The sequence below is a fragment of the Larimichthys crocea genome, unplaced genomic scaffold, assembly GCF_000972845.2.
Source record: "Larimichthys crocea isolate SSNF unplaced genomic scaffold, L_crocea_2.0 scaffold239, whole genome shotgun sequence".
In the NCBI taxonomy this organism is placed as follows: Eukaryota; Metazoa; Chordata; class Actinopteri; family Sciaenidae; genus Larimichthys; species Larimichthys crocea.
The window spans coordinates 240,295-268,269 of NW_020853172.1; the positions used below are offsets into that span (position 1 = coordinate 240,295).

A 27,975-nucleotide genomic window follows, 5' to 3' on the forward strand; every position below is an offset into this window, starting at 1 on the left:
GCATCGCAGGCGATGGATTGGAAGAAAGAAGAGGGGAGGTTTTTCAGGCCCGGGGAAAGCTGGAACCAATCGTCGTGCTAGAACAGGAGCTGGGTTAGGAGAGGCTCGGCAGCCTGTGTGGACATAATGGCAGAGTTAAGAAGAGCTTGGTGTAATTTTAAATGCGTTGTTGACCTTGCTGAAAGATATTTAGTTCCCACACTGGACACACACATATAGGACATGCACACACACACACACACACACACACACACAGATGGTGGCGCTTGTGCACGCGCACAGTGCTGCTGGTAGTAACTCCGGGTCGGGAGAAGTACGTGACGCCACCAACTATTTCACTGATTCTGGTGAAACTGGATCATATTTATGGAGGAAATGTTTTCTGGTTTTCCCTCTGATGTCCTCCGGCTGCTCCGCCTCAACTCTCTGTGATTTACAGAGTTTATGACGGACAGTGAAGTAAACTGAAGGTGCTGTTAGTTATTGTTAGGTCAGTTTGTTAGCCCAGCTGTGATCTCAGAGCACAAGGGGTGGAGGTGTTTTGGGGTGCTGGAACCAATGTCGTGCTAGAATCGGAGCTGTGCAAGAGGGCAATGTAATCGGGCTCAGCAGCCTCTGTGGACATAATGGCAGAGGAGAAGAGCTGCTGTTAGCTCAGTTTGTTAGTTTGTTATTTATCCCATATATTGTACAAGAGTATTTACAGCAAATTGGCATCGCAGGCGATTTGGATTTGGAAGAAGAAGAAGAAGGGGAGGTTTTTCAGGCCCCGGGGAAAGCTGGAACCAATCGTCGTGCTAGAACCAGAGCTGGGTTAGGAGAGGACATAATGGCAGAGTTAAGAAGAGCTTGGTGTAATTTTAAATGCGTTGTTGACCTTGCTGAAAGATATTTAGTTCCCACACTGGACACACACATAGGACATGCACGCACACACACACACACACACACACAGATGGTGGCGCACGCGCTCGTGCACGCGCACAGTGCTGCAGGTAGTAACTCCTCCCCCCTCCATTCTGCCGCTTTAAACACAATAACCCGCCGGAGCTCCGTTGTGGACTACAAACCGGCTGCAGGTCCTGCTCAGGCGCGGCTTCTCGGGCTTTGCAGGTCACAGGTGAGCCGCTTCCAGACCTCCATGTTGTTGTTGTTGTTGTTGTTGCTGCTCTCTCTTGTTTACTGTCTGCGGTCTGTGCTGTGGACGGTGTCGGTAGGTTTGCACGCAGCAGCAGCCGCCTCCGTTACTCTCCTCTCATTCACCGGCGGTGGCTAATACTACCGCACGGTGCACCGGGGCACAAACCCGGCTTTATTTGCGTGTGTGTGTGGTGATAAGCTGCAGCTCCTGCAGAGGATATTCGCTTCAGAAACAGCTCACTCATGCCCGCTTTCGTCCTCATTGTTCTCCGTGAAGTTTTTCGCTCGCTGGCTGGAAGTGATGTAATGTAGCGCCCCGGTGCTTTGAGGGCGCACAGCGCCGGACTCCGGTTCACAAGAATCGGCCTTTTTTCTTTAAAAAAAAACGCAGCATTTCTCCTCTGAAATCACCCTGTAAACGATCCATCCACACTTCAACACAGAAGCTCAACTCTTGTGGCGTTTGTGCATCTGCTGCACTGTTTTTAAAAATGAAGAAAAACGTTTTCTTTTAATAATAATAATTGATCTAAACTCAGCCGATGTGCACAGTGGATCATGTGCATGTAGAAAAGTAACTCATAGTTATTATTTAACCAGCCTGTGATGGTTTCTGAGCTGATGAGGTTTAAAATGTTGCAATTTGTGAACAGACTTTGGTGTGAGATGATTGTTTAAACCTTTAACTAGTTATGTTGACTGTTAGTGTGTGCAGAAACTGTAATAGATTATGATGTCATGACTTGTTGAGCTCATTTCCCCACAACCCTGTGTGCAGCCTGCACCCTTTCCTGTTATCGGTTCCCCTAATACTTGTGTTTTTTTTCTGGACATGAATCATCAGTCGTCTTCCTGTCTACTGGTTGAAATGAATGAACCTTCATCCCGGCGACGTGATGCGTCACCTCTTCTGTGAAAGTTCTTTTTTAGCTGGAAGTGATGCAGTGAGTCCTCCTCCTGCAGAAATGTGTGAGTGCAAGAGCCTGCCGAGCACGGCCCCCAAGCTTTTTTAAATTAAAGGGACATTATTCAGCAGTATTCATGGGAAAATAATGTGCTGAAAGAACAGGAGGAGGAGCTCCTCCCAGTCTGGATGATTTACTGTTTATTCACTCAACTGGTGGAATGTGGGAGAGTGAAAATTAGAACAATACATCCACAACAGGAGACGCGACGGAGGAGGAACAACGGGAAGTCTCATTTCTTTTACAAACTGGATTTTTTTTAAGGGTGTGGGGAAGTTTTATGGGTTCAAAATGTATAAATGTAACCCGAGCAGTGAACCCTTTAAAAGTTTATTACGGAGGTCACGTTTTGTTGTAGCAGCTGGTACAGCGGTATTTAAAAAGTCCTGGAATACCTTGAAAACAACCCCATCTTTTCTTTTCTTTTTAACAAAGTCCTTAAAAAGTCCTTGAAATTCAACCACCAAAGTCTTTGTGATTAAATCTTTAAGATCTAGCTCGTTCCTTTTGCCTTGTTGAGCTTGTGACTGAAAACAAAATATTCCAGGAAAGTGTAAATTTAATCCAGCATGCTCTGCTTTAGACTCCAACTGCTCGCCCGGTAGTAGCCGCAACCGCTCGGCTAAAAAACAAGTCTTACCCGGTCTGTTGGGCTCAAAAACTGATGTTTGGTCTCAACATCTGCATCTTAATTTCCACATCTGATGCGTGTTCTGATCCACTAAAGTTAAGACACGATACCAGACTCTGTAGAGCACTGAATGGACGATTTCTGGAGCCAGCCTCGAGTGGACGTTTGAGGAACTGCAGTTTTTAGAGGTCGCTGCCTGGTTGTATCCCTACATTTCGCTTTTTTCAGGAGAAATGCCAAATTCACTGTTTTCTGACGATCAACATTTTGCCAGAAACTTTTAGTCTCAATTTGCATTGATGACGTGATTTTTGAGGTTATTCCTTCACTCAAATCTGTCTCGACTTCAGCATCAGAAGGATGTTTTCTCACTCTATCCTGTCTCCACCATCGTATCTTACCATGCACCGGTCTAAGCTTCAGTCCCCGAGTCCAGACCAGAGCTGAAGTGTCCTTGACTGAAACCGCGCAGCTCGAGACGTCGACTTGTGTGAGAGTCTCAGAGGGAGACGACAAGAAGCTAATTCCTCCTTTCACTGGGTGGAATTAAGTGATTGAAGTGCTCCACATTCCCAAATTCTCTGAGTTATTTTGGTGCCGTCGCAGCTCTGAAGGACGGCTGTATATTCATGAGCTCTCGTTTTTAGTCGTTGGGCCCCAAATCTTTTCCTCCGGACCGACTGCCAACGAGGTCAGCAGCACAGCGAGCGTCACTTCCTGCGCTCCAGAAAGCATCTCAGTAAATGTTTGATTCTCTCCAGAGTTTCATCGAGAAACGACTGAAGTCACAAACGAAATGTCCCGATGACGTCTATTCTTAACAGCTGTTTCCCCCTCCTCTCTCTTTATGTGATCATCCACCATCACCTCGTGTTATTGAGCGTTTTCTCCCTCCGTCTCTGACACATTTCAGTTTTAGAGATATTGATGTTGATATGATGAATTAAACCGATTCACAGGAGGCGGCTGGATGTCCTGCTTACCACCCCAAATCCTCACTCGGACGATTGATAGCAAATGAAACGGTTAATCTGATCTTTTAAAAGCTGCATCGCTGATGGATTTGAAAACTTAATTTTTGTGAGTGAGGAGCTGCTCCTTCACGTCAGAAGGAGCCAGCTGAGGTGGTTCAATGTCGGGTTAGGAACTTGGAGGAGAACCCGGGGCAGACCCCACTACATAGCGCCTCGGGATCCTCCTGGAGAAGGACGTCTGGAGCACCCTGCAAAACCTTCTGCCACCACGACCTGTCCGTGGATAAGCAGTTATTACAAACTACATAAGCTATAGAGTTGATGTTTATTGTTTACACATGATAATCTCCATGTCCTCGTCCTCAACCGGTCTCGACACAGCTGGTCCAGACACAGCAGCTGATGCTTCTACAACAACCAAACTATTGTTTTTACTGCTTTTGTTTTTTTTATTGTCAGACATTGTGCGGTTCTTGGAAGTGTCACCGCTTGCAGCTTTGCATGCCACCTCATAGAACAATAAGTGGAAATCAGATGCTCTACAGCAGAAAGCCTGTTGTTTACAACCCGGAGGTGTCGAGTGTTACATCTCATGTAAGAAATGTCCAGAAAGCTAACGCAGCATTCTGCATCAGGAACGTCGGACTCTGTCATGAATGTGGAGTGATGTGTTCAGGGACTTCAGTCTGTGTAGTAATTTCATGACAAACGGTAGCTGTGGCAGCTGTGAGCTAACCTGACAGCCAGACAGTCAGATCAATGCGCTGCCTGTCTGTCTGTCTGTCTGCCTGTCTGCCTGCTGACAGACCCTTTATCTCCGCTCCTCCATGTCCCTGTTGGCTTCATCCCAGTGTTCCCAGTAGTATCCAGTCTCCTGGCAGCCCTGCAGAGTGGTTGCACGGAGCCGGCACTGAGCCAGCTTGGCGAATTAGAGGTGATTATAACACTGTGTGTGTGTGTGTGTGTGTGTGTCTGCGGCAGACTGGAGTTTCTGTTATATAATCAATTTTACACCAAATCAGCCTCAGCGCTCACCACGAGAGGAAACGACCTCTAACCAGCTGAGCTAATCCGGGCGCTCTGATTGGTTAGTCTGCAGTTCAGGTACACAGACGTCAGCCGGGTCTCATGTCAGTCTCGACCATCCTTCATCTCACAGACATTTGTGCGACAGTGAAGACGCTTTCTATCTGTTCACATGTGAAAGAAACGACCTGAAATCATTTATTCAACTCCATATTTTACAGGATGAACATCGAGCTGTGTGGAAGAAGACTTAAAACTAAAGATTGAAATCATAAACACAAGAAGAAACTGCTGACTGACATCATAAATCAACTCATTTCCCCATAAGACTCAATATAATCAGACCTTATTGCTGCAGCCAGTGGACTCGCCCTCTGCAGGCCATTAGAAAGAATGTTTGTGGATGGATTTTCAGTTTTCTGAATATGTAAATATGCTGCATGGTTAAACTATCTTTTGGATATTTGTTTTATTTTGAAATAGATTATCTGCGCCGACTGACTTCCTGTCGGCTCGAGCTGCTCTGTGCGGATCGGCGTGGGTTGCTCATGGCGCCACGTGTCCCTGGCGAGGTCGAGCGGAGAGCTGCTTCTGTGCAACTACTGTGATAATCGATTAATGTTTCAGACGTGTTTTTTAATCAGAAATGCCAAATTTCAGCTGCTTCCACCTTCTGTAGACGTCACGAATATAATTGCTAACCCAGTTATTCAGCGTGAATGTCGCCATGAGTCCGTTCCTCTAATCCGTAAACTCCAAACTGCCCCTCGCTTATTCTTAATTTTACACTTCCTTCCACTTTTAATTAATGTTTCACTCGTGTTGATTCAACCTTGGGAGCCTAATGTGTCTCTGCAGGATATAAAAAGCTGTAATCGCTCAGGAGGAGGCTTCAGAAGGAGAGGTCGCCTCCCTCCTGCCGTGATGTGACAGCAGCCTGAAACAAACCGCTCCTCCGTGCTTCATAAATGTCATCGAGAGGTTCCGTCTCCGTTAAGCTTCCTCTCGTAGATTTGCAGGTTTGCAGACGAGGGGGTTGAACCTGAAGGGCAGCTAGTGTTGGTGGCGTGATCTCTGGGTCTGTTGGTGAACTTCCTACAGCTGGGCGGCGATCTGTCGTGTGTCTGGGTGTTTTCCTATCACTTATAAGAGATTATAAAAAGCGTGGACACTTTTTAAAATGTAAATTTATCGCGGAGGACACGACGACATGATAGCCACACACTGCAGGCTTTAGAGGCAGCAGGACGTAGGTCTACAGGAGGAGCATTTCAAAGTGTTGGAGGCACGATCAGCTTTTTGTTTTCAGTCGTGTACGCGGGACAAAGTTAACCCGGGTCAGAAGATCTGTGATGTAAGGATGGAGCAGGGCTCTCTCTGAGAAAGGAAGAACCTTAAAATGAATCCTGAACTTTTTGGGAAGCCGATGTGGTCTAGATTTGGTTTTCCTCGCCAGTTTTACTGATCTCAGTTTAGTTAAACTCTGGTCTCGACCTCAGGCGTGGTCCACTCCCTTCTGTAAACAAACTAAACACATTAAAAGTAAAACCCAGAGATCAGAGGACGGTGACTCCTCTTCTGTGAGCGGTGTGGTGTTTACCTCTTCTCACACACACACACACACACACACACACACACACACACACACACACACACACACACACACACACACACACACACAGACAGTCTAATCCTGCGCAGACAGAGTCTGATCAGGCTAATCCCTCCTCATCTCCCTCTGCTCTGACCGTCAGGTTACCTCCCTTTGTCTCACTTGCTATGACACACACACACACACACACACACACACACAGACTTGCTTTATTTACTGCGAAGGCAAAATTCTAAGAAAAAAAAAAGCTTTAAAGTCAGTTTTTGTTTTTTTGAGGAGCTGAGTCAGTCTGACTCCCTGTTCTGGAGGCCTGCAGAGCATCATGGGAGTTCTGACACATGGGCCGGGTAAAGCTGACCGCTTGAGAAAAGGTCAAGGGTCAAACGGGCGCGTTCATACATGAATTTGACGTTTAATCACTGAAGGAGTTGTAAATGTAAATTAATGTAAATGTGCTGATCTGCTGTCGACTGTTACAGTGTGTGTGTGTGTGTGTGTGTGTGTGTGTGTGTGTGTGTGTGTGTGTGTGTGTGTGTGTGTGTGTGCGCGCGCGCTGATCCCTCCTGTAGTAAACGAGCGCTCCCTGCAGTGACACACCCCTGATCTCACTGCACACACGTGTTCTAACGCACATACAGTCGCTGTTCTCACACCTCCTGGAAATCCTGGAAAATTAGAGACTAGCTTTCCAGTCATCCTGGAAATAAAATAATATTTTGTACCGTCACATCAGACACGGACTGAAACACTCACGTTCATGTTCACATGCGTCTACATGTTCAGTGTACGTGCAGGGAACACGCTCTCCTTCTTAACGGAGACGGGGATGTTTCTGTAAAACGAAATCTAATAGATTTGAGCTGTTTCTTTATGAGCTGAGCCCGGATTAATGTTCCAGTTTGAGGAGAAACTTCAGTCCAAACCGTCGTCAGTGGAACAACTGACTGTGGTGAAAACGGCAAAGCACGCCGCGAAAAGAAAGCTGACACTGCTCGGCCTAATGAGGCCTTACTGATAAATGATACGAACATGTGTGAGAGAATTAATGCTGTCCTGTATTAGAAACGCTCAGTCCAAGAAAGTCAAGAAAACGGATCATTGAGCTGCTTGTTAAAACAAGAAGGGAGACTTTAAATCTTGTTTTAATCTTGTGGAGCCGGTCCAAATGATCGACACCGGGCTGATCAGTAGACTGTAAATAATGTAGGATCCATTTCTAAAGAACCTCAGTATCTACCATCAGAGGACACTTCATGTTTTTAAATAAAAAGAACAGGACACGTTTTGGAAATATTCTTTGATGGACTACTTTTATTAATCGGATATTTATTGAGCTGAATATCTGGAGTGGAGGTCACATCTGACTCGATGAATTAAAGGTCTTTTTCAACCAAACCACAGTTGGTGATTGTTGGAGCAGTGCAAAGACTAACAAAGACAGTTTTGGTGATATTTATTTTTTATATTTGTCAAGTTTTAGGGTGTAAAAAGGCAAAATTATTCATTTTTGTCACGAAGTCTGCTGGTTTCCTTTTCCATAACACTTTTTCTAACAGTCTGAGCCTGTCGGTGGCAAAAACAAGCATTTCGAGCGAGGCGTAAACAGCAGAGAGGAGCTCGGTCATTACAGCCTCAGCTGAAGCCTTAAATTATCTCAACATCAGGTCTTAAAGATTTGAATCCAGTTATTACAGGACCTGCTTGTTACTGAGTAATGTTGGGTTTCTGCTCCGGTCTGTCTGCATCACTGAGCAGACTTTCTTCACATTTCAGATCTTCGTAACGCCTCACTTCATCGACATTCAGGAACAATAAGGCACACAGTGACACGACTGTTGTTGTACTGATGGAACCAGTGCTAAAAGACAACAGGTGGAGGTCAAACAGTTCATCAGTTCGGTGTAACAGTAGACATGAAGGCCTGATAGATGAATCCACTAAGACTCTTTGTCTTTCTTCTCCTGCAGATCCGTCCTGAGTGGCTCCAGCTGTGGTGATGAAGAGGAGGACGAGGTGCGAACACGGCCGACTCAGCTGCACGTGTTGACGTGTGAAAAGAGGGCAAAGGTCGACGCACCTGCAGGACCCGGAGAGGGGATCGGTCCTTGAACGTCTTGGAATATCAAGCAGAGAACCTTGAAGTCCTTGTTGTAAAGGTCATCAAACCCTTAAAATTCACACACAGAGGATACAGAACATTTATATTTCTCTGAATTTATAACCCTGGACGTTAAACGGAGCTAAAAACTGAATACAGACCTCCTGGATATCCTGGATTTTTAAAGAACATTTTATTTCTGTTGGAGAACATTGAACTGTTTGAACTGCCCACCCTGTTCGGAGCTCTCGTCACATTTTGACTCATCCTCCTCTCGGCTGGAGGACATGGATCTGTCTCCTTCGATACGAGAACGGACGACGGGAAGTTGACTCCTGCAGGGAGCGAGGCCGAGAGACGAACCAGCAGAGCGAGACAAAGAGAGGGAGGGCCACATGTCGTGGAAGAGGAACTACTTTGCGTCCGGTAGCGGCGGAGGTGGTGGTGGAGGTGGCGTAAGCGGCGCTGGCGGCGGCGCAGGTGGTGGTGGTGGCAGTGGTGGGATGAAGGGAATCTTGACGCCTCGCACCATGACGTCCATCGCTCCCAGTAAAGGGCTGAGCAACGAGCCGGGACAGAACAGCTGCTTCCTGAACAGCGCCCTGCAGGTACACACTCTTTACTCTGCTGCATTTTGAAGATTATTAAAAGATAAAACATATATATTTATAATCATGGCCAGAAATATGGGACTTAAAAAGTGTTGCAGTTACAAATGCTTTGATATTTTCATGTTTGTTTCTTGTTATATTCCCCTGCACCCTCAGCTCAATATTTGGTAGCACTTCCTTTTGAAGGGGAAAAAATAACTGAAATCAGTCGCGTCCTGTGAGCATCTTTCAGATTGGATAGGTTCAATCTTCCAGCTGCTGTTTTGAGATCTCTCCATGACTGTATAGTCACGTCTTAACTTGGTAAATAAACCACTAGTGAACTAATGTATATCAATTGTTTCAATGCATAGAATCTTGCTGCAGACACGTAGGGTTGCAAAGTTTTGGGAATTTTCAAAGTCGGAAACTTTCCATGGGAATTAACCGTTAATTTGGCCCATAACAGTGAACTTAAATATAGCTGGGAAAATATATTTTAGCATAATCTTGACTGAAACAAACAGATTTCATGCAGGTACACTTCTGTTATTCCTCCATCACATGCACATAGTACAGGGCTATTGAGGCCACGCCCCCTACCTGCACAGGTGATTTCTGTACCTGGACCACACTTTAGAGCCCACCCAGAGCACACAGAGACTGTTGATGACACACATTTGAGTCTGTGGACTACAGAATATTGTTTAATAATTCAAACTTGATAAAGTTGTCCTTACAAATAAATCTGTTAAAATGATTATGTTTAGATTAATGTTTGGATATGATACAGTTTGTTTAGATTACCCCCAATTTCCAGTTAATTCACATTAATTTCCATAAATCTCCGATTTTGGAATATTCCCCAAAGTCCAGAAGTTAACTTCCCATGGAAAGTTTCTGGAAATTGGAAACCTTCCACCCCTTTACAGCCTTACAAAAGCTTGTGAATTTAGCAACTTGTCCAGGCGGTAAAAAAAAAAAAAAACAATTTTCCAGAGGTAACGTTGGAAGTAACTCTGTATCTAATACACTGTACTGATCCACATTAAATACAGCTTAATTACATAATGCATCGTTCTCACTATAGAGGCATGAATGTGTGTGAACGATCACTTGGCAGCCAAAGACTAGAAAGGTGCTATGCAAGTACAATTTGGGAAACCGAGGCAAATAAGGTGCCACATCAGGCCAGTAAATCCAGTAAATAGCTTGGATGGATTAAAAACGGCGGCAGGTAAAGACAAAGTTAATGAGCCGACACTAAAACGAGCTTTAGTTTGGTGGTGTCAGAGGATGTGGCTTCTCTTTGCTGTTGTTTGATTAGCACTAATAAATGAACCTGCTGGTACAGAGGCGAATAAAAATGGACTTCAGGTGAACTCAGCACAGTATGCATCATAACCAAAGACTGGAGCCACACAAAGCTCTTTAACCTGCAGCTCCACCACAGGCAGACACAGTCAGTCAGACAGATGACTCCACCATCCACATAACAACCACTTTGATAACCTCCTCCATATTTGTGTGAGCCCTGTAATGAGCCTGTGATCAGCCTGCACCGCCTCCCAGGCTGCACATTACGCTCATTTATGACTCATCAGCTTTTTAAGGAGGAGGTGTGTGTGGGGGGGGGTGGAGGTATCGTCTGCCTCCGCCGGCCTCAACAATAAGAGCCGAGACAGATGGAGTGTGTGAGAGCGGTAATTATTGGTGTTGTTCGTTTGAGTCATTAACCTCGGAGGGTGGGGCTGCTGCTGAAATGACAGACCCGGGCTGGAGAGGAAACATTCATTAAATCTTTGACTCGAGATCAGCAACATGACACGAAGCCACGAAGAGGTCAGAGGTCACAGAAGGACGTCACCACGGCTTCTGACGTCAGGAACGACTCGTCACACTGAACTTTACTTTACAACCAAACACAGAACAAACACCAAAGTCACACTAAATCAGACCAAAATGCTAAATTAAAGCCACGTCTGGCTGGCCTAGGACGACAACCTTAACATTAAGGGATATAAACGACGGGAGATGCTTGACCATATTTTTGTATGTTTTAAAAAACGCCGGTGACTCGAGCAGCTGAGGAAAGAAATGTTAAAATTTAGATTTATTTACAGAGCGTGCTGCATGTACTCTGGATGATTATATATCTTTGTACTGGTGCTGCCGTCCTTTTTTTATTTTATGTGTAGGCAGTTTGTTGCACTCAAACTGTAATTTTAGAGAAACAAATCATGCACAGGGTTTCTCTTGCAGTGTTACCAACACGGTCACAACAGTACACTCTAGTGTCAGCCACACACCAGACAGACCTCTCATTAACATGTTGAAAATGTTGCAGAAACACGGGAAGTAAACAGAGTGGAGGGGATTCATTTCTAAACACACAGTTTGTAACTTTATTAAAGCTGAATCTAACAATTATTTTTATCCAGTCATCTACAGTTTGTTTCCCTGATTATCTGATTTAATCTTTTTAGTCCAAGGTGATGTCTTCTGTCTGACCAGCAGTCCAAAGATTCAGTTTGTTTTCATCTAAATCAGAGAAAAGCATCAAATCCTCTCATCTAGGAGCAGAAACCAGAATATGTCCAGCATGAGAAAGTGATAAATATATCGAAGGAAGTCATGATAATGTTTGTGCACACGACTGCGTAGAAGAGTCGCGGAAAGTTTTAAGTCCTCGACTTGGACTTGGACACTTCCTTGTGACTCCTCTATGCCGGCCAACCGTAAAACTTCACCAACCCAGCTCCTCCAACAGCTCCTGCAGCCGCCCGACCTGACCCGTCACTGCAGCCTAACGTCAAACCGATCAGAGGGATGGCGAGCCTGAAGGCGGTGAAGGCCGACCGGAGGACTCGTCAGGCCGTCAGAGGCTCAGCAGCTCCGGCATGTGATGAAGACTTAAGCGAGGAGGAAGAACATCGCCGTAACAAACAGCTGTTCACACAGCTTCATCCTCCCCGGCTGCTCAGGACGTCTAAAAAGAAACTTGTGATTCACTTTATTCAGTCAGACTCCAACCAGGACGTCTTCTGATCAGTTACCTGAACCCTCATTGTGATGTACTGAGGTCTAATCCGTCCAAAACCTCCAACAGGTTTTAGATTTTCCTTCCTTTAACACAGAAAGCAACACAGTTTTATTACTGCTGCGTGATAATGCAGCTGTTGAGTGTGTTAAAGAGAAACTTTTGCTTGGACGCGCCTCCTTCAGAAATTTAAAAAATGCATTCAGATGTGGTGCAGCCTCCCCCGCTCCTCCACCTCGTCGTCTCTCCTCCGTTTTTAATCCGATCGTGTCATTTTTCACATTTTTTAAAAAGGTTCCTCAGAGTCGCATCCTGCCAACAGCTGATTAACGGGACTGCATCATTTCTCTGCAGCAGGTTTCAAGTCTGAAGTATTATTAAATTAAATAAAGGCTTTGTGTTTGAATTCATCTGTACTGAAGGTTTTATTCCCTGACCGACCTGCTGAGCGCTGCTGCTACGTCCTGCAGAAACAAAGCAACATATTGGACCTGGTGGGGGGGTGACAGGAAGGAGAAAACAAACACACCCAAAGTGCTGACACCACAGTATGATTCACTAAAGCCAAAGATTTACCGGAGTCTCATATCAGAGCTTCAGTCCAACACGCCCTGTGTGTCCGTTTGAGAAGACGGTTAAAGAAACCGTGAAGAGAAACTTCTGGATTTTAAATTATTGTTTAAACTGTGTGTGTTTCTTCATGTTAGCTCACATTTGATGCTGAGTTTTCTGTCTGTCTTCAGCATTTGTTTCCAAGTATAGTTTATACTGCTGGCCCACGCAAACATAGCAACCATATGTGATGAACACGAGTGACGGGACGGTCGTCAGGGACAGTGTTATGTCAGAGTTATATTAGGGTTTATCGTTAATTAACTTTACAGCAATGTATTTCACAAACTAGTGGTGACATCTCTAACACAGAGTATCGTAGCAACCGCCCACGTTTCTGAGTTTTTCTGTTTTAGGTTTCAAAATGTGAGTTCTGGTTGAACATGCGATGTTGAGCCATCAGACATCAAACCTCCACAGTCAGCCTCGATGCTCTACCTGTTCTGACTTCATTTCATGAACCAGCTTCTAAATCTGAGAAGTTTAATTTGATTTGTGTCCGATAGTTCTAGAGAGCAGTGGGTCAAGTGACAGAGACGGTGAATGAGAGTGAGCGAGCACAAACGGACACGCACTTAGCAGCTGAATGCGGCCTTATGTTGTCATAGTTTCAGATGGATGTCATCTCTGAGACCTGGTTTTCATAATGAACGTCTCTGGTTAGCAAAAATCAAAACTGATTCAAGCTTCAAGTGCACCAAGCTGGACCAAGACCGGCCAAACCTGAAGCAAAGCCAACCCTTTAACTAATCACTGGAACATTTCAGCCTCCTCCTGACAATACTCACCAGCTCCAGACACTTTGAATGCAGCTTCACGTGTCACTCCGGGGGTTCAAACTCCAGCCTCCTCATAAATGAAGTGATGAAAAAATTCCTCCGTGTCTGGATTCCAGCCGCTCAGCAGGAGAGTGTGTGGAGAACAAGAGGATTGATCTAAAAAAAATCCTGAAGTTAAACCTGAGCAGAGGATCGAACTACGTGTTTTTTAATGTTCATTAATTATTCTATCATCAGAGTTTGTGTTTTTGTAATTGGACCCAAACACTTCCAGAAAGCTCTTCATCTAAAGATACTCTAGACGTGATCACCCCGGCCTCCAGCTCCACCTCAGGGAGTCTTGAAGGTGTTAAATCTTTGGTCTTGGCTGCTGCAGGCTGTCAGGAGATGTTCTCCGCCTCTAACAAACACTGTTATATGGAGATTTAGTCAAACTGTGACAGCTACAGGAAGATCATCAGCTCACAGTGCACGAGTCGAGGTTTCGGTTAATTATATTTCTTTGGTTTATCCATCCATCCAGGTTCAGGTAGTCTTAATTTAGTGCATCATATCGTCAGAGATGATTGTTTTAATACTGAAAAATGTGATCCAAAGATAAATTAATGTCAACATTTATTTTATTACATTTTATTTGATATTTAAAGTGTCTTAAATTTAACTTTGCGAAACTGTAGAAACTCCAGCGAATGACGTTTGTTCACTCTGACACAACATCGTGTTCCCTATTTTCCTATTTATGTTGTACTGACACACACACACACACACACACACACACACACACACACACACACTTCCTCTCAACATCACTCTCACTTTGACACACTCCATCTCTCACACACTCACTCGTCACTCGTCACGCAGGAGTCCAGATGGTTTCCTGAAGCAGATGGAGAGAGTGACGAACACAATTTCACACACACACACACACACACATCACACACACACACACACACACACACACACACACCACTCTCTTTTATGTCTTTCTCACACAGTTTACTGTTTTTGACACACACACACACACACACTCTCGTTCTCTCACACACACTCCTGCTGCTCTGATTGGCTGGCTGTGGTCTGAGGTCAGCGGCGGTCGTGCTGACAGGTGTTTGGCCCGTAGCCGTGCTGATGTAAACACGTCACACTGAACCTGTGTTAGTGCAGACACACCAGCCGCTGCAGCACACCGACGCACTGATTCACAGGATCTCTGATTTGAACGTGTTTGGTCTCCGAACTTCCTCCTGCAGAGATTTTAAAGCATTCAGATATTTTTCTTGTTTTGGGTTTAAGCTCACTGCAGAGCTGTGGACAGAGGCTGGACAGAAAGTTTTGATTTTTATATTTCAGAGCTGAATCAGGTTCATCTCCTGCGCTTTGCTTGCTGAGATTTTGGGATCAGATCTTGACGAGTAGTCGCAGTAGTGTTTGTTCTGGAGTATGAAATGATCATTTTTATATTTGGATGCACACCCATCTGGCTGCCTTGTTTTTAATTCAATTCTGAATGAAGTTTCTGTTCCAGCTCCTTATTTTCATGTTGTTATTCCTTTGTTTTGTCTGTTTCAGGTTCTGTGGCACCTCGATATCTTCCGGCGTAGTTTCCGTCAGCTGACGACTCATAAGTGCATGGAGGACTCGTGCATTTTCTGCGCTCTGAAGGTGAGAGTCACTCTTGACCGATGTCTCCGAAGCTGAACCCGGACTTTCCTGTGCGTAACCTTGCCGTCTCTCTCTGCATCTCTTCTTTCCTTCAGAGTATCTTCGCTCAGTTTCAGTACAGCAGTGAGAAAGTTTTACCGTCCGACGCTCTTCGCAGCGCGCTCGCCAAAACCTTCCAGGACGAGCAGAGGTTTCAGCTCGGCATCATGGACGATGCTGCAGAGTGCTTTGTAAGACAACACACACACACACACTCGATGCAGATGCACGCTTCTACTCCTCACAATAAAAACATTCAGTCCCATGATGTATTTAAAGTTTTTAACAGATGATCGTCCTCATGATCTTTTTCTTTCTGCAGGAAAACATCCTGATGAGGATTCACTTCCACATTGCAGACGAGACCAAAGAAGACATCTGCACAGCCAGACACTGCATTCCCCACCAGAAGTTTGCCATGACGCTCTTTGAACAGGTGAGACGGACTCTGAGACGGACACAGGGACGAGGGACCAGAAGAGCTGGAGTTCAACGTGTCTGTCGCGTTGAAACAATTAATGTTCAGGCGCTCGTAGCTTAGAATTTTACAAGTCAAAGTGAACCTCTTGTCGTCAGATGTGATGTTTACCCTGTGTGTGTGTGTGTGTGTGTGTGTGTGTGTGTGTTTGTGTGTGTGGTTCAGTGTGTGTGCAGCAGCTGTGGAGCGTCCTCAGACCCTCTGCCGTTCATTCAGATGGTCCACTACATCTCCACCACCTCGCTGTGGTAAGTCTGTGTGTGTGTGTGTGTGTGTGTGTGTGTGTGAGGAACTATGTTTAGCTCTCATCTCAGACTTTGTAAGTTGAAGACACACCCCCCCACCAACTCTTGTCGCTAGGTTACACTTCAGGGTCACCTAGGCAACCAACTAATTGCTCGCTTTGTCATGGCTCCTTAGGTAGTACTCATGCTTTTACACACACACACACACACAGAGACACAGACACACACCTCATCTCTTAAAGTGACATGACCTCATTTATTTGGCCAATAGAGAGAAGCAGGTGACTTGTCAATGGACAGGTAGCCCGGCCAATCAAACTGTTCCAGGTGTGTAACAGCCACAGATAGTGGATTCATTCATTGGGAAAAATGAGAAAACATGAGCTACAGTAGCTTTGAATGTTTCAGTCTCGCCTGTTCTGTTGTTATCAAACCACTATTTTAATACCGCGGTACGCAGTCATGATCGAAACGTATCAACACGTCACAATATATCGAACATAAATGACATGAGGTTAAGTATGCGCTCTGTTAGTTTCCAACACCATGACGAATACCACGATAAAGAGTGAATGACCACACAGCAGTGACATAGCTGCTGTTGTGCAGCTAACGTGCAGACAGGACGAGGCGGTTTCCCAGAACCAGCTCCAGACAGAGACTCTCCTGCTACTTTAACTTTGGCAAACTAGAAGTCATCTAACATCACCTGACAAACAAATCATGGCTTTGTTCTGAAGCTCAGTCTGATCCAGAGTCATTCATCCCACCTTTAATGATCACCAGAGGAGCCATATGATTTTTCTTTTGTTATTTGAATAAAATGAACTATCTAGAAGTCTGAACTGTGGCAGTTGTGATGACATGACGTCACAAACTAGAGATCTGAAGGTCACATCTCCTCCTTCTTAGTAACCAGGCAGTGAAGATGTTGGAGTCGAGGGAGAAAGCGACTCCTGGCATGTTTGGGGAGCTGCTGAGGAACGCCAGCATGGGAGACCTGCGCAGCTGTCCCGTAAGACATCTTCATGACGAGTTAATGGTTCTGATTTAGGTGTTAAACATCCACTGGCTGCACTTTCTCAGATGTAAAGATCGATATGAACATTGTGCTTCCGTCCTCATCAGAGTCAGTGTGGTCAGCAGCTCCGCATGGCCCGTGTCCTCCTCAACAGTCCGGAGATCATCACCATCGGCCTGGTTTGGGACTCTGATCATTCGGACCTCGCTGAGGACGTCATTCACACCCTGGGCACTTGCCTGCGGCTTGGTGACGTAAGAAGAACAAACGCGTTGATAAACATCAGTGTCATCAGCGTAGAGTCGGAGAAAATCACAAACTGTTGAAATCATTGAACTCCTCCATCTTTCTTTTTTTTTCCGGCAGTTGTTTTACAGGGTGACGGAGGAAAAGGCTCGGCAGTCGGAGCTCTACCTGGTCGGCATGGTGTGTTACTACGGCAAACATTACTCCACCTTCTTCTTCCAGACAAAGATCCGACGATGGATGTACTTCGATGATGCACACGTCAAGGAGGTATATTCAGTGAAATACAGGTGCTGTAGTATGTCAACATATTGTATAAGCACTGAAACAAATGAGTGTGTGTGTTTGGAAAAAAGGAAAGATGTAAGTTTAGGAAAGGAAATGACTTCATGTTGTATTTGGTGATCTCTCTCTCTCTCTCTTCCTGTCCATCCTCACACCTCTCTGTTATCTCTTCCTCTTTCCTGTGCCCCTCCTTGCTCTCTTTCCCTTCTTCACCTCCTTTCCTGCCTCCTTCCCTCACCTCTTTTTAAAAGAAAATATATATTTTTGTTTTCCTCCTTTGCTTCTCTCTCTTCTCTGTTACAGCTGTACTGTGGTAACATTGGTGGAATGAGTTATCACATTCTCTCTCTCTCTCTCTCTCTGTCTCTCTGCTGGTTGTGAAAACAAGGATATCCCTCTATTGTTTATCAGTCCAGCTGTACTGAACCGAGGGTGTGGTCAGAGCACACACACACATGCACACAGCCCACCACAGCCGACACTTTTGCTCACACTGCAGACTTTCATTCTATATCTGTCTTTCTCTTGCACAAACACACACTCAGCGATTGACGGACAGGTCGGCGTTGTTGGATTTCGAGGAGGGGGGGGCGTCCCGTTTTAGATCTGAGCAGAGCTGGACGTGAACGGTGGACTTTTGGGAAATGGAGGAAGGGTTAAAATAACAAGCGGTTGGATTTGCGTCGCACAGAAAGACAAGCAGAGCAGGAAAACGGACTGACGGGTTCAGCCTCGAACATTTCAGCTGCTGTCACTGTTTTACCTGCTGGGCGGCGTTGAACTGTGAACGGGACGTCTTCACAGCGGCTGGTAAATTCACCAGCAAGCTTTCACGATTTCAGTGGATGGTTTGATGTGGAAAACTTAATTTAACATGAGAATATCTCAGCATGTTTGAATTAGTTTGCTCATGTGAGTTTGTGAATCCAGAGCCAGTATTAATTCAACATTCATAAAATCCTTGTTTTTGTTGTTTGTAATATGGAATGTTGTCTGATTTTATCTGACACATTGAGATACTGACTTCTACCTCTGTTGTTGCTGACTCACAGCCATGAAGCCGCTTCAGTTATCGATCTGATACGAGTGAAAGTTGAACTGCGAGAAACGTTACAGGCACCAAAGGAAATTATGATTGGCTGATCGGAAAGTGTTGGCGCCACAGTGCATCCTGTCCACTCGGTACCGTGATCAAGACTGCTTCCAACATTCGTGCTGAACAGACAATTCTAATGTAAAAGTTTTCTGAAAGCTGTTGCGTACAGTCCGTGTCATAGCAGGTATCTCATCAGAGTACATCCAGGAGACGACAAAACATTATGAATTAGACATGTCGATCCAGCTCAGTTGTCAGAACCCAACCGATACCAAACAGAACCTTACTTTGAGAAAAACAAACGTGTTTTTATGTAGTAAATTTGATCCAAACTTCAGCAGACAAACATTAAATAGAGTCTAATGATGATTTAAATCAAAAGGCACGTGATTGAACGATGAATCTGACCAGATATTTGGTGCCAACCTGTTGAGGTTCGTTACCCAGCTTCAGTTCTTGTGCCACTCAGTCATATGTCTGCGTCAACAAAGTCGAATCATTAAATAATCTAAATATAAACATCGTTTTATTTAAGGTACGTAATTTTTATTTGTTTTTGCATCTTCTATGATTTTAATTTTCGGCTCTCTCCTGCAGATCGGCCCCAAGTGGAAGGACGTGGTCTCTCGCTGCATCAAGGGTCACTACCAGCCTCTGCTGCTGCTGTACGCCGACCCGCGGGGGACGCCGGTGTCGGTGCAGGACTTACCCTCACGCTTCGACCTCCACCACCTCAACAAGGCCTGTTACGACAGCGAAGACTCGGGTAACTACAACACAGCTAGGAGTCGTAGTAGTAGCACAACAGCAAACATTCAGGTAACTAAACCAGAAACAGTAGTACTTGTAATAGTCGTAGTTGTACTATGACAGACAAGACTGGGGTAACTAAAAGACTAGACGTTAGAAGTAGTCGTCGTTGTGGCTGTTGTAGCAGTAGTTGTAGTGCTTGTAGCAGCAGTTTAGGTGAGTCTGATATGATGTGTATTTGTGTGTGTGTACATCATGAGCGCGAACGTCACCACTGACGCCTCCGACTTGTGTACTAACCCCACCCCTCCACCCCCCCGGCCAGGCCGTGAGCAGTCAATCTCCAGCGACACTCGGACTGATTCGTCGACGGAGAGCTACTCATACCGACAGCCCTCCCACTCGCACAATGAGTCCCTGGCCAGTCACTACTCCTCTGACTCCCAGGGAACCGTCATCTGCATCGAGCGCACAGACGGAGCCCTGCACACTTCGCTCTGCAGCCTGGATGCCATAGGTGAGTAACCGGAGCGGCCAGAGTCACCTGGGCCGAGTACAGAGGGCTGGAATGATGTTTTCACTGAGTACAAGGCGTCTTTAAATTTCTCGTTTTGTCCGACCAATATTCCAAAACCCAAAGATACCATCTTTGTTTATGGTTAATCAGTTATTGTAGTTTGACTGTTCTTTACTTAAACCAAACTAATCAGTAGAAAATGTTGAAAATGGGATGTATATGTCTGTGTATGCAGTCCACACACTTCTTTATATTTAAAGATCATCTTTAAACATTTACCCAGGGTTCGAATCCAACCTGTCACTCTATCCCGCATGTCATTCCCCGTCTCTCTCTCTCTCTCTCCCCACATTCCTGTCACTCTTCAGCTGTCTCGATCAAAAATAAAGCTTGAAAAGCCCCCAAAAAAATCTTTAAAAAAATAAAATAAAGTGCTGTTAATCAGTTGGTTCACAGTAAATTAACATATTTTTGGTTCTCATTATAAGAATTGGCAGAGTTGTAACAGTAATGAACTTTGATCTGTCTTATCCTGTGTTGGGTCCTTGAATTTGAAGGTATTTGTCCTGGAAAGTCCTTGAATTTGAGGTTCTCTTCATAATGCAGATATATACTAGAGCTGGAACGATGAGTCGATTAATCCATAAAATATTAATCTGCAACTAATTCGATGACATTTAATCATTTCAATTATTTTTAAAGAAAAAACCCCAAACAGAAATACTTGGTCGGACAAACTAGAAACTTAAAGTCGTTATTTTGGACCTTTGTAATCATCAGAGTAGCTGCTTCTTGCCGTAACAAAGAGAAAACTTTGTGTTGTTTGATGTGAATGAAAGCAGCCGTAGACCATCAGCTGTCGTCTGGCATGTTGTTAACCAATCACAGCAGGGTTTGCTCAGTCACCTCTCTGATAACAAACCAGTCGTTTGGATTTAATCAGCTTTATTCTTTGAATTATTATCTATTAATTTGTACTTAAAGAACAAACACAAAGAGATTTGACCCCGTGTGACCCTGCTGTGCAGCCAACCACACTCTGCCATTCGTCTTCTTCTTCTTCTGTTGCATAATGTGGTGATCATGCTGTAAACATCCGTTGCCATGCTTCTTGTTGCTAAGGCCACGGGACGGACAGTGAGCAGCACCAGTCTCTGAGGAAGGGAGGCGGGGCCGGGGATAGGAGGCGGAGCTCTAGCCGCCACCGGCGATCTAAACCCGACAACGAAGCCTCGTCGGCCGGTTACCACAGCGAGGGTAGGCGGGAGTTTGTCCAATCAGGGGCTGGGGAATTTGGGGCGTAAGGGGGCGAGTCACAGGGCAGAGAGGACCTCGAGCCGTGTGCTCTGTCGGATCCTTGAATTTGAGAGGACAGAGCCTGGAATGTCCTTGAAAATCATTGAATGCAATGGTAAAGAAGGTGTGGAAACCTTTGATCCATTCAAAAATTAAATAATTGAGAATTGAGAACATTTTAAAGTTTAAAAAAATGAACCAAATAATAAATGTAAACTTTAAATAAAATTTTATCTTTAAAAAAATAAAAGTGCAGCCGGATCTTTAAAAAAATCTGAGACACAAACAATCAAACAGGACTCGTTAACTCATTGATTGACTCGCAGGACTGTTGCTGTTGTTTCATTCATTCATTCATTCATTCATTCATTCATTCATTCATTCATTCATTGTGCCGCCTCTCTCTTGTAATCTCATCTCACTCACCTACTTTTACCTTTTTCTCTCCGCTCTCCCACTTTTCTCCTCCTCGTCCTTTGTGTTCCTCTTTTTTTCTTCTTACTCTGTTCTCCTGTCACCTTCTTCTCTTCTTTTTCCTCTTTCTCCTCCCTCCTGTTCCTCTCTTCCTCCCCCACAGGAGAGACGTTGAAGGAGCAGCAGGTTCCTCGTCACCTCCACAAACCTTCCTCCTCCTTCTCGTCTTCAACCAGTCGCCTCCGAGACTTCAAAGAGACCATGAGCAACATCATCCACAGCCGACCCCTCTCCTCCTCTTCCTCCTCCTCTTTACCGGCTGCCGTCCTCTCTGAAATTACCTCCTCCACCAACAACCATCACCACCACCCTGCCAACACTACCGCTTCTTGCTCCTCCTCCAATAAACTCCATGACTGGGAGGCCGACAGCACCAGCAGCGAGTCTAAGTCCAGCTGCTCAGGGGGAGCAGGGTCAGGGAGGTACCGGCCAGCATGGAGACCACGCAGGGAGGCGCTCAACATCGACAGCATCTTCACCCGCGAGAGGCGGAGGCAGGCGGGATACAGCCCGCTCGGAGCCTCCCTGCTCGACGACGGTGGAGCACCAGCCTCCGAGGGAGCAGACGCCTCCTTGCCGGCACAGGAAGAGATGAAGTCTGTGAGGCCGGTCTCCTCCTGGACTCTACCCACCATCTCCGGCAACCACAGAGGAGGTAGAGACGAACCAGGAGGTGTAAGAGGAAGTGCAGGAGGTGCAGAGCTGCCTCCTCCTCCTCCCCCTCCTCCCAGGCTGATCCAGAGGATGGAGAGCGGATACGAAAGCAGCGAGAGGAACAGCAGCAGCCCGGTGAGCCTGGACCTGAACCTGGGAGACAGGTGAGCCACCCGAAGGTCCTGATGGAGATCTTTGTTTGGTTTTCAGAAGGTTTGATGATCGATTCCTTCTTTTCCTTTCAGGGAGTGTGTTCTGAAGAAACCTTCGTCGTCCTCCTCCGCAGGACCGTCATGGAGGAACATCCGGTCGAAGAGCAGCGGAGCTTTGCTGCAGGAAGTCGGCTCCGCCAGCAAGGGGAGCTTCGGTACGACGACAGAACGCAGATTCTTCTCCTCTTGTCTATGTTCACGAAGTAAACCGACCCCTCAAAGGTCAAGTGTGTCAGGTTTAGGAGCGGCCTGCAGCAGAGCCACATGCAGGTAAACTGACTAAATGACTTTGTGTGTGTGTGTGTGTGTGTGTGTGTGTGTGTGTGTGTGTGTTTGTGTGTTTTGTAGCGCCGCCTGCAGGTCGCAGCGAGCTGGACGAGCTGCAGGAGGAGGTGCAGAGGAGAGCGCGGGAGGAGGAGCAGCAGCGACGACAGGAGAAAGAGAGGGAGGCGGCGCTCGGCTTTAACCCCCGACCCAGCAAGTACCTGGACCTGGACCAGCTGCAGATCCAGGGTACACGCACACACACACACACACACACTTAGTATATAAGTGAAAATATAAACAGTGCATCATGGGACGTGTAGTTGCTTTGGGTTCAGGGAAAGTCGATTAAAATCAACAGAGGAGGAAACTTCTACTAGAGCTTAAATTAAATCAACAAATCAGCAAGTTTCAGCCACTCAGCTGTGTGTGTGTGTGTGTGTGTGTGTGTGTGTGTGTGTGTGTGGTCAGCATGTGTGTTGTGTTGCACAACAGGAATGTTCCTCATTGAGCAGCTGAAAAGGCTCGACTCAGCCGACAAACAAAAGACATAATGACCCACGCAGTAATGAAGAGTGTGTGTGTGTGTGTGTGTGTGTGTGTTATGTCTGTGTTATGTCTGTAATGTTGTTTGTTGTGTTGGGGTGTGAATGATGCACATGTCATAACGAGGTGACTCAGCTGAGCTGGTTGTGTGCAGAGTGTCCGTTCTTCTGTTCGTCGACTTCGTATTTTTAGGGACTAGAAGCGTCTCCAAGTGTGTTTACCTTATTTGTGTGTGTGTGTGTGTGTGTGTGTGTGTGTGTTCATCCTGCAGGTAAAGGTGACAGTTTTGAACGCTGTGTATCGGAGGCCGAGCTTCTGCTGGACCAGTCGGTGCGTCTGGAGCAGGCGGGCGAGGTCGCCGCGGCGCTGTCGGCAGTCAACGAAGCAGTCTGTAAGCTCCTCCCAGTCCCTCTGACCCCGCCTCCTCTGCCTGCCACACTAACACATATACACACAAACACACACACACACACACACACAGTCAGTATGTCGTACTTGCCAAATAAACACTGAATGAGGTCACATCACCCCCGCCCACCATCCCTCTGCTTGGTTGCTATTGGCAACTATAGGCAGCACAGTGGCCTGCTTATAACCATGCTACATCAACCACTGAGGATTGTTCACACACACACACACACACACACACACACACGTCTCTAGCTCCCATCTCTTTTGGTGTGTCAATCATATTCACACACACACTGTCACACTCTCCGTCATCCGGCGTTCACCAGTCTGTCGTCACTGCAGCACGACAAACTCTCCAGTCGTCCGTCCACAAAACCTGGAAGAAGACGAATCGAATCGAATATCGAGGTCGAAGGGAACAAAGCGTGAAGTCGGCCGGTGAATCGAAGGATTCAGAGGAACTTTAAACTTCGTCTCCGCCGCCGAATAAAATCGCACAGGACAGCTCGGGTGTATTTAGTGGGTCTTATTTTGGTTGTTTTGTCAGTTATTTCTATCAGCGATGACAACATTGTTCTTTCATATCTGCAGTCACATGATCACACAGCACACCACCTGCACATCTGACAATCATCAAGAAAAGTCATAAACTGTTGGAAAGGTGTAGCAGGGAGGGGGAGGTTTCCAGATGTGTTCGGCTACAGCTGCAGCTTCCTGTCACTGATGCAGCGAGCTGGATAACATGACAGAAAACAAAAACAAACTGACACGTGAGAACATGCAAACTCCACGCAGAAAGGTCCAAGCTGAGGAACCGAGAACCTTCCTGATGTGCTAACCACTGCTCCATAATTGGCCTTTGATTTGTATGGATGTCTCTGTGATGGATTTCATCCGTCATCAGTCAGGAAAAGTGTTTGCACGCTGCTACAGTAAATACGGTGGGTCTGTAAACTGAAGGATGTTTACAACAGACACTGATCATGTGACTGCTCGTGTTCACACGTCTCACTGGAAAAACTTCTAGAGTAAGACCCAGAATCGTTTCGCTTGGCCCGACGTTTCTTGTTAATTTAACGTTCTGTCTGAATATAATTTCATCATTTCATCATTGAGAACTAAAGCTGAGTTATTAATACTGTTACTTCTCATGCCATTCCCATAATGAACGCACACACACACACGCGTGTCACATCACCATCATGTCAGCAGTCTGAGATTTGATTTTCTGTCAGGTGTATATTTGCTTTTTAAGATTTTTGCATGAAGTCATCATAACAAGTTATTTTCTGCATCTTTCCTTTCTTTTTTTTCCTCATTTTTTCTTTCCTCTCTTTGTTGTTTTCTTTCTGTCGTTTTATTTTGTTTGGACATGTGACCCGGCTGCAGCCAAACTGCAGCTGGTGGCGTCTGAGGGCGGAGCTAGTAGTCACAACCGGCTGCAGCGCTGCATGAGGAGAGCCCGCAGCCTGCAGCAACGCATGCAACTGCAGCAAGAGCAACAGCAGCAACAGAAGCAGGACTCAGAGGCAGGCAGACAGCAACCGCAGCAACCAGAGCAACCAGAGGAGGAGAGGCAGCAGCTCCAGGAACGGCCCAGGTACCACCTGTAGTCTGCTCAGCCAATCAGAAGTCATGTAGCACTTAGCGTGTGTGTAAATATGTCTTCATTTTAGAAATATGTTTGAACTGGGGAAGCTGCTGGACGATTCAGCATTTTAGAAAACTAGTGCAGGTGATCCAGGTTCTGGTTCTGGTCTCAACACGATGGCAGCAGCCTCGTGGTTAGTCCGAAAAAGAGAACACGTCCGACATAGAGGCTGCAAACACTGCTGCACCGACTGTTGTTAAACAGGAAATAGTTCAGCCAATCAGGAGGTGAAGGGGTGTGTGTGTGTGTGTGTGTGTGTGTGTGTGTGTGTGTGTACGACCTTTTAAGAAGAGCTGAATCATCCGTGGAGTTGTTGTTATTGAGAGAAGTGTTGTCGTGACAACTGGCTCATTCGGAGGCTGAAAGATCGTCGATGCACCACAGGAAACAACCTCTAAAACACACACACACACACACACACACAGCCAGAGCTCTTGCATCGCACCATCTGTTCTAAACATACTGCAGGCAAACACACACACTCACACACACACACACTCTAACCCGTCTCCCTCTCTCTCTCTCTGCAGTGAAAAGCCTCTCACGCTCCAAATACTTCTGACGGAGAAACAGGGCGACCAGTCAGCTGCCAGTCAAGACCAGCAGGTCCCGCCTCTCTCTCCCTGCCATGTTAAGCCCCTCCCTCCCAAAACAAACTCAGTGTCTGACTCCGCCTCCAGCGCCGGGGCCCCTACTGGTTCGCCCAGGGAGGAGCGCAGGAGCGGGGGGCCCTGCTCTCGCTTCGGGAAACCCCTCACTAACACAAAGTCCCTCCCTGCTCTGTGCATGGACACCTGGGAGCAGAGCCCTCTGGGAGATTTGGCTCCACCCCCTCCACCTGAGGAGGTGGACCACCCCGCCCAGTGGAGCCGAACGTCCCCGATCTCCATCCCAGGTCAGGCCCCGCCCCCACCGAGGCCGTATTCCCGAACCCCGTCGCCTGTTGGCGCCAGCGACACCAGGTGTCATCGGATGATGGAGGAGGAGCAATATTACAGCCGACCCCCACAGACCACGCCCACTCCATCTAGTCCCACCTCCAGACTTCCCCCGCCGCCTCCTGCCTACCCAGCCAGGAACTGGTCCTGCTTACACGTGGATCAGCATGATGATGTCGATTCTTCCATTGACCCACCGATCATCTCGCCACCTTACTCGCCCCCAGACTCCCCCAGCAACGCCCCTCCACCGCCTCCTGCGAGCCGCCCCGTCCGGACCTCCTCCCCGCCCCCCGGCCTGGACTACAGAGCGACGCTGCCTGTGGAGCGCTGGGCGGAAAACGTCAACAGATACTACGGCTCACAGAATACAACAGGAGTGGTGGGGACGGCGGCGGCGGCGGCGGTGCCCGATGAGGAGCTCTCTGAGCTGGACTCTCTGTACCAGGCCAGCCTGCTAGCTCCCAGCATGCACTGGGGCAGCCGTGGAGTCAGTCCTCAGCCGACCAACAACAAACCAGGTAGGAAGTGTTCAGGTAAAGAATATAGCCGTTTCACTACAGTCTGCTCTGCTTAACACTGTGTGTGTGTAGGTGTGCGGAGGATGCTGTCCGGATCTGGACGGTCTAAAACACCGACAGCTGAGCTCGAGAGATATGCCTACAGAACGCCGGTTACACCTCATCATAAGGTACAGCTGACTGTGTGTGTGTCTAATTATTTCACACATGTTCAGTGTGATCATCATTTGCCTAAATTAACGTTCACGGCTGTCACACAGCTGCACGATGACGCTTTCTTTTGTTGGAGTGTCTCAGCACCTCGTTAGCAGTTTGTGACTTCAGTCTAATTACATACAGACGTTTGAGGTGAATACTCTCAGAGTTCAGAGCTCTGGTCACTCAGTTTGTTGTCGACAGAACTACCAAACAATCGGTACTCCACGTAACACAGGACAACACAGAAAAGTCAGTGTGAGATAATCAATCCAATCATCTGTAACATATTTGTGATGGTCTTAAACTCCGCAAAGCTCAGCTCTGGTCCTACAGGCGTCCTCAAAGACGAGTGGCGAAGTGTATTTTGTCCCAACATTACCCTGCTGCTGCTGATCTGCACCACTTCCTGTGTGGACTTCACAATAAATGCATTTTATTGTGAAAGGTAGCAGTAGGCCTTTAACGATGACGTTCTAAATGTCCCTCCCAACTGTCTGGGGTTGCATTGTGGGTAGTGTAGTTGCAAAGTTTATTCTGTTGCCTTTCATTACCGTCTTTGATGAACTTGTGTCCTGACACAGCAGAGTGTGTAAAGTGTGTGTGTGTGTGTGGCAGCCTGAAGCTGAACTAAAAAATATTGATGTCTGTCCTCGGTGCAGCCGCCCGGAGGTGAAGATCAGAGCTACAGCGCAGAAAACCTGCGACGCATCGCCCGCAGCCTGAGTGGAACCGTGATCGGGTCACGAGGACAAACCCTCGGCCCCTCCCGCAGCTGTGTACGTCTCACACAAACACACACACACACACACACTGAAACACACTTTTATCTTGATCCACCAGCTGGGAAACAACCATCATCCTCACCATCATAATCATCATCACCTCCCTCCACTGTTGGTCTGAGTTAACATCATGCTGCCACCTTGTGTTCATGTTATGTCACTGCAGCCGGGTTCAGCGATTACACCTGATTCATAAAACACTTTTAGGGGGCGACCATG

At 46.5% G+C, this 27,975-nt stretch overlaps 1 protein-coding gene across 5 annotated transcripts in view; it reads left to right on the forward strand.

Moving 5' to 3' along the window:
- usp54a (ubiquitin specific peptidase 54a) overlaps positions 1 to 27,975 on the forward strand; it is a 45,633-nt gene that overhangs the window by 11,835 nt on the left and 5,823 nt on the right. For 2 of the 5 annotated variants that reach the window (XM_027275871.1, XM_027275872.1), the window contains exons 2-20: positions 8,316 to 9,054; positions 15,040 to 15,132; positions 15,228 to 15,362; positions 15,494 to 15,607; positions 15,815 to 15,897; positions 16,807 to 16,909; positions 17,023 to 17,169; positions 17,282 to 17,431; positions 19,140 to 19,308; positions 19,618 to 19,809; positions 20,932 to 21,066; positions 21,683 to 22,397; positions 22,479 to 22,600; positions 22,794 to 22,958; positions 23,527 to 23,646; positions 25,056 to 25,266; positions 25,848 to 26,776; positions 26,849 to 26,946; positions 27,634 to 27,750. In XM_027275871.1, coding sequence (XP_027131672.1) covers positions 8,842 to 9,054; positions 15,040 to 15,132; positions 15,228 to 15,362; positions 15,494 to 15,607; positions 15,815 to 15,897; positions 16,807 to 16,909; positions 17,023 to 17,169; positions 17,282 to 17,431; positions 19,140 to 19,308; positions 19,618 to 19,809; positions 20,932 to 21,066; positions 21,683 to 22,397; positions 22,479 to 22,600; positions 22,794 to 22,958; positions 23,527 to 23,646; positions 25,056 to 25,266; positions 25,848 to 26,776; positions 26,849 to 26,946; positions 27,634 to 27,750 — 4,011 coding nt within the window. In that variant the 5' untranslated portion in view covers positions 8,316 to 8,841. Of the gene's footprint in view, positions 1 to 940; positions 1,121 to 8,315; positions 9,055 to 15,039; positions 15,133 to 15,227; positions 15,363 to 15,493; positions 15,608 to 15,814; positions 15,898 to 16,806; positions 16,910 to 17,022; positions 17,170 to 17,281; positions 17,432 to 19,139; positions 19,309 to 19,617; positions 19,810 to 20,931; positions 21,067 to 21,682; positions 22,398 to 22,478; positions 22,601 to 22,793; positions 22,959 to 23,526; positions 23,647 to 25,055; positions 25,267 to 25,847; positions 26,777 to 26,848; positions 26,947 to 27,633; positions 27,751 to 27,975 lie in introns of those variants that run through there. The other 3 variants (XM_027275874.1, XM_019262765.2, XM_027275873.1) reach the window with 3 other exon arrangements.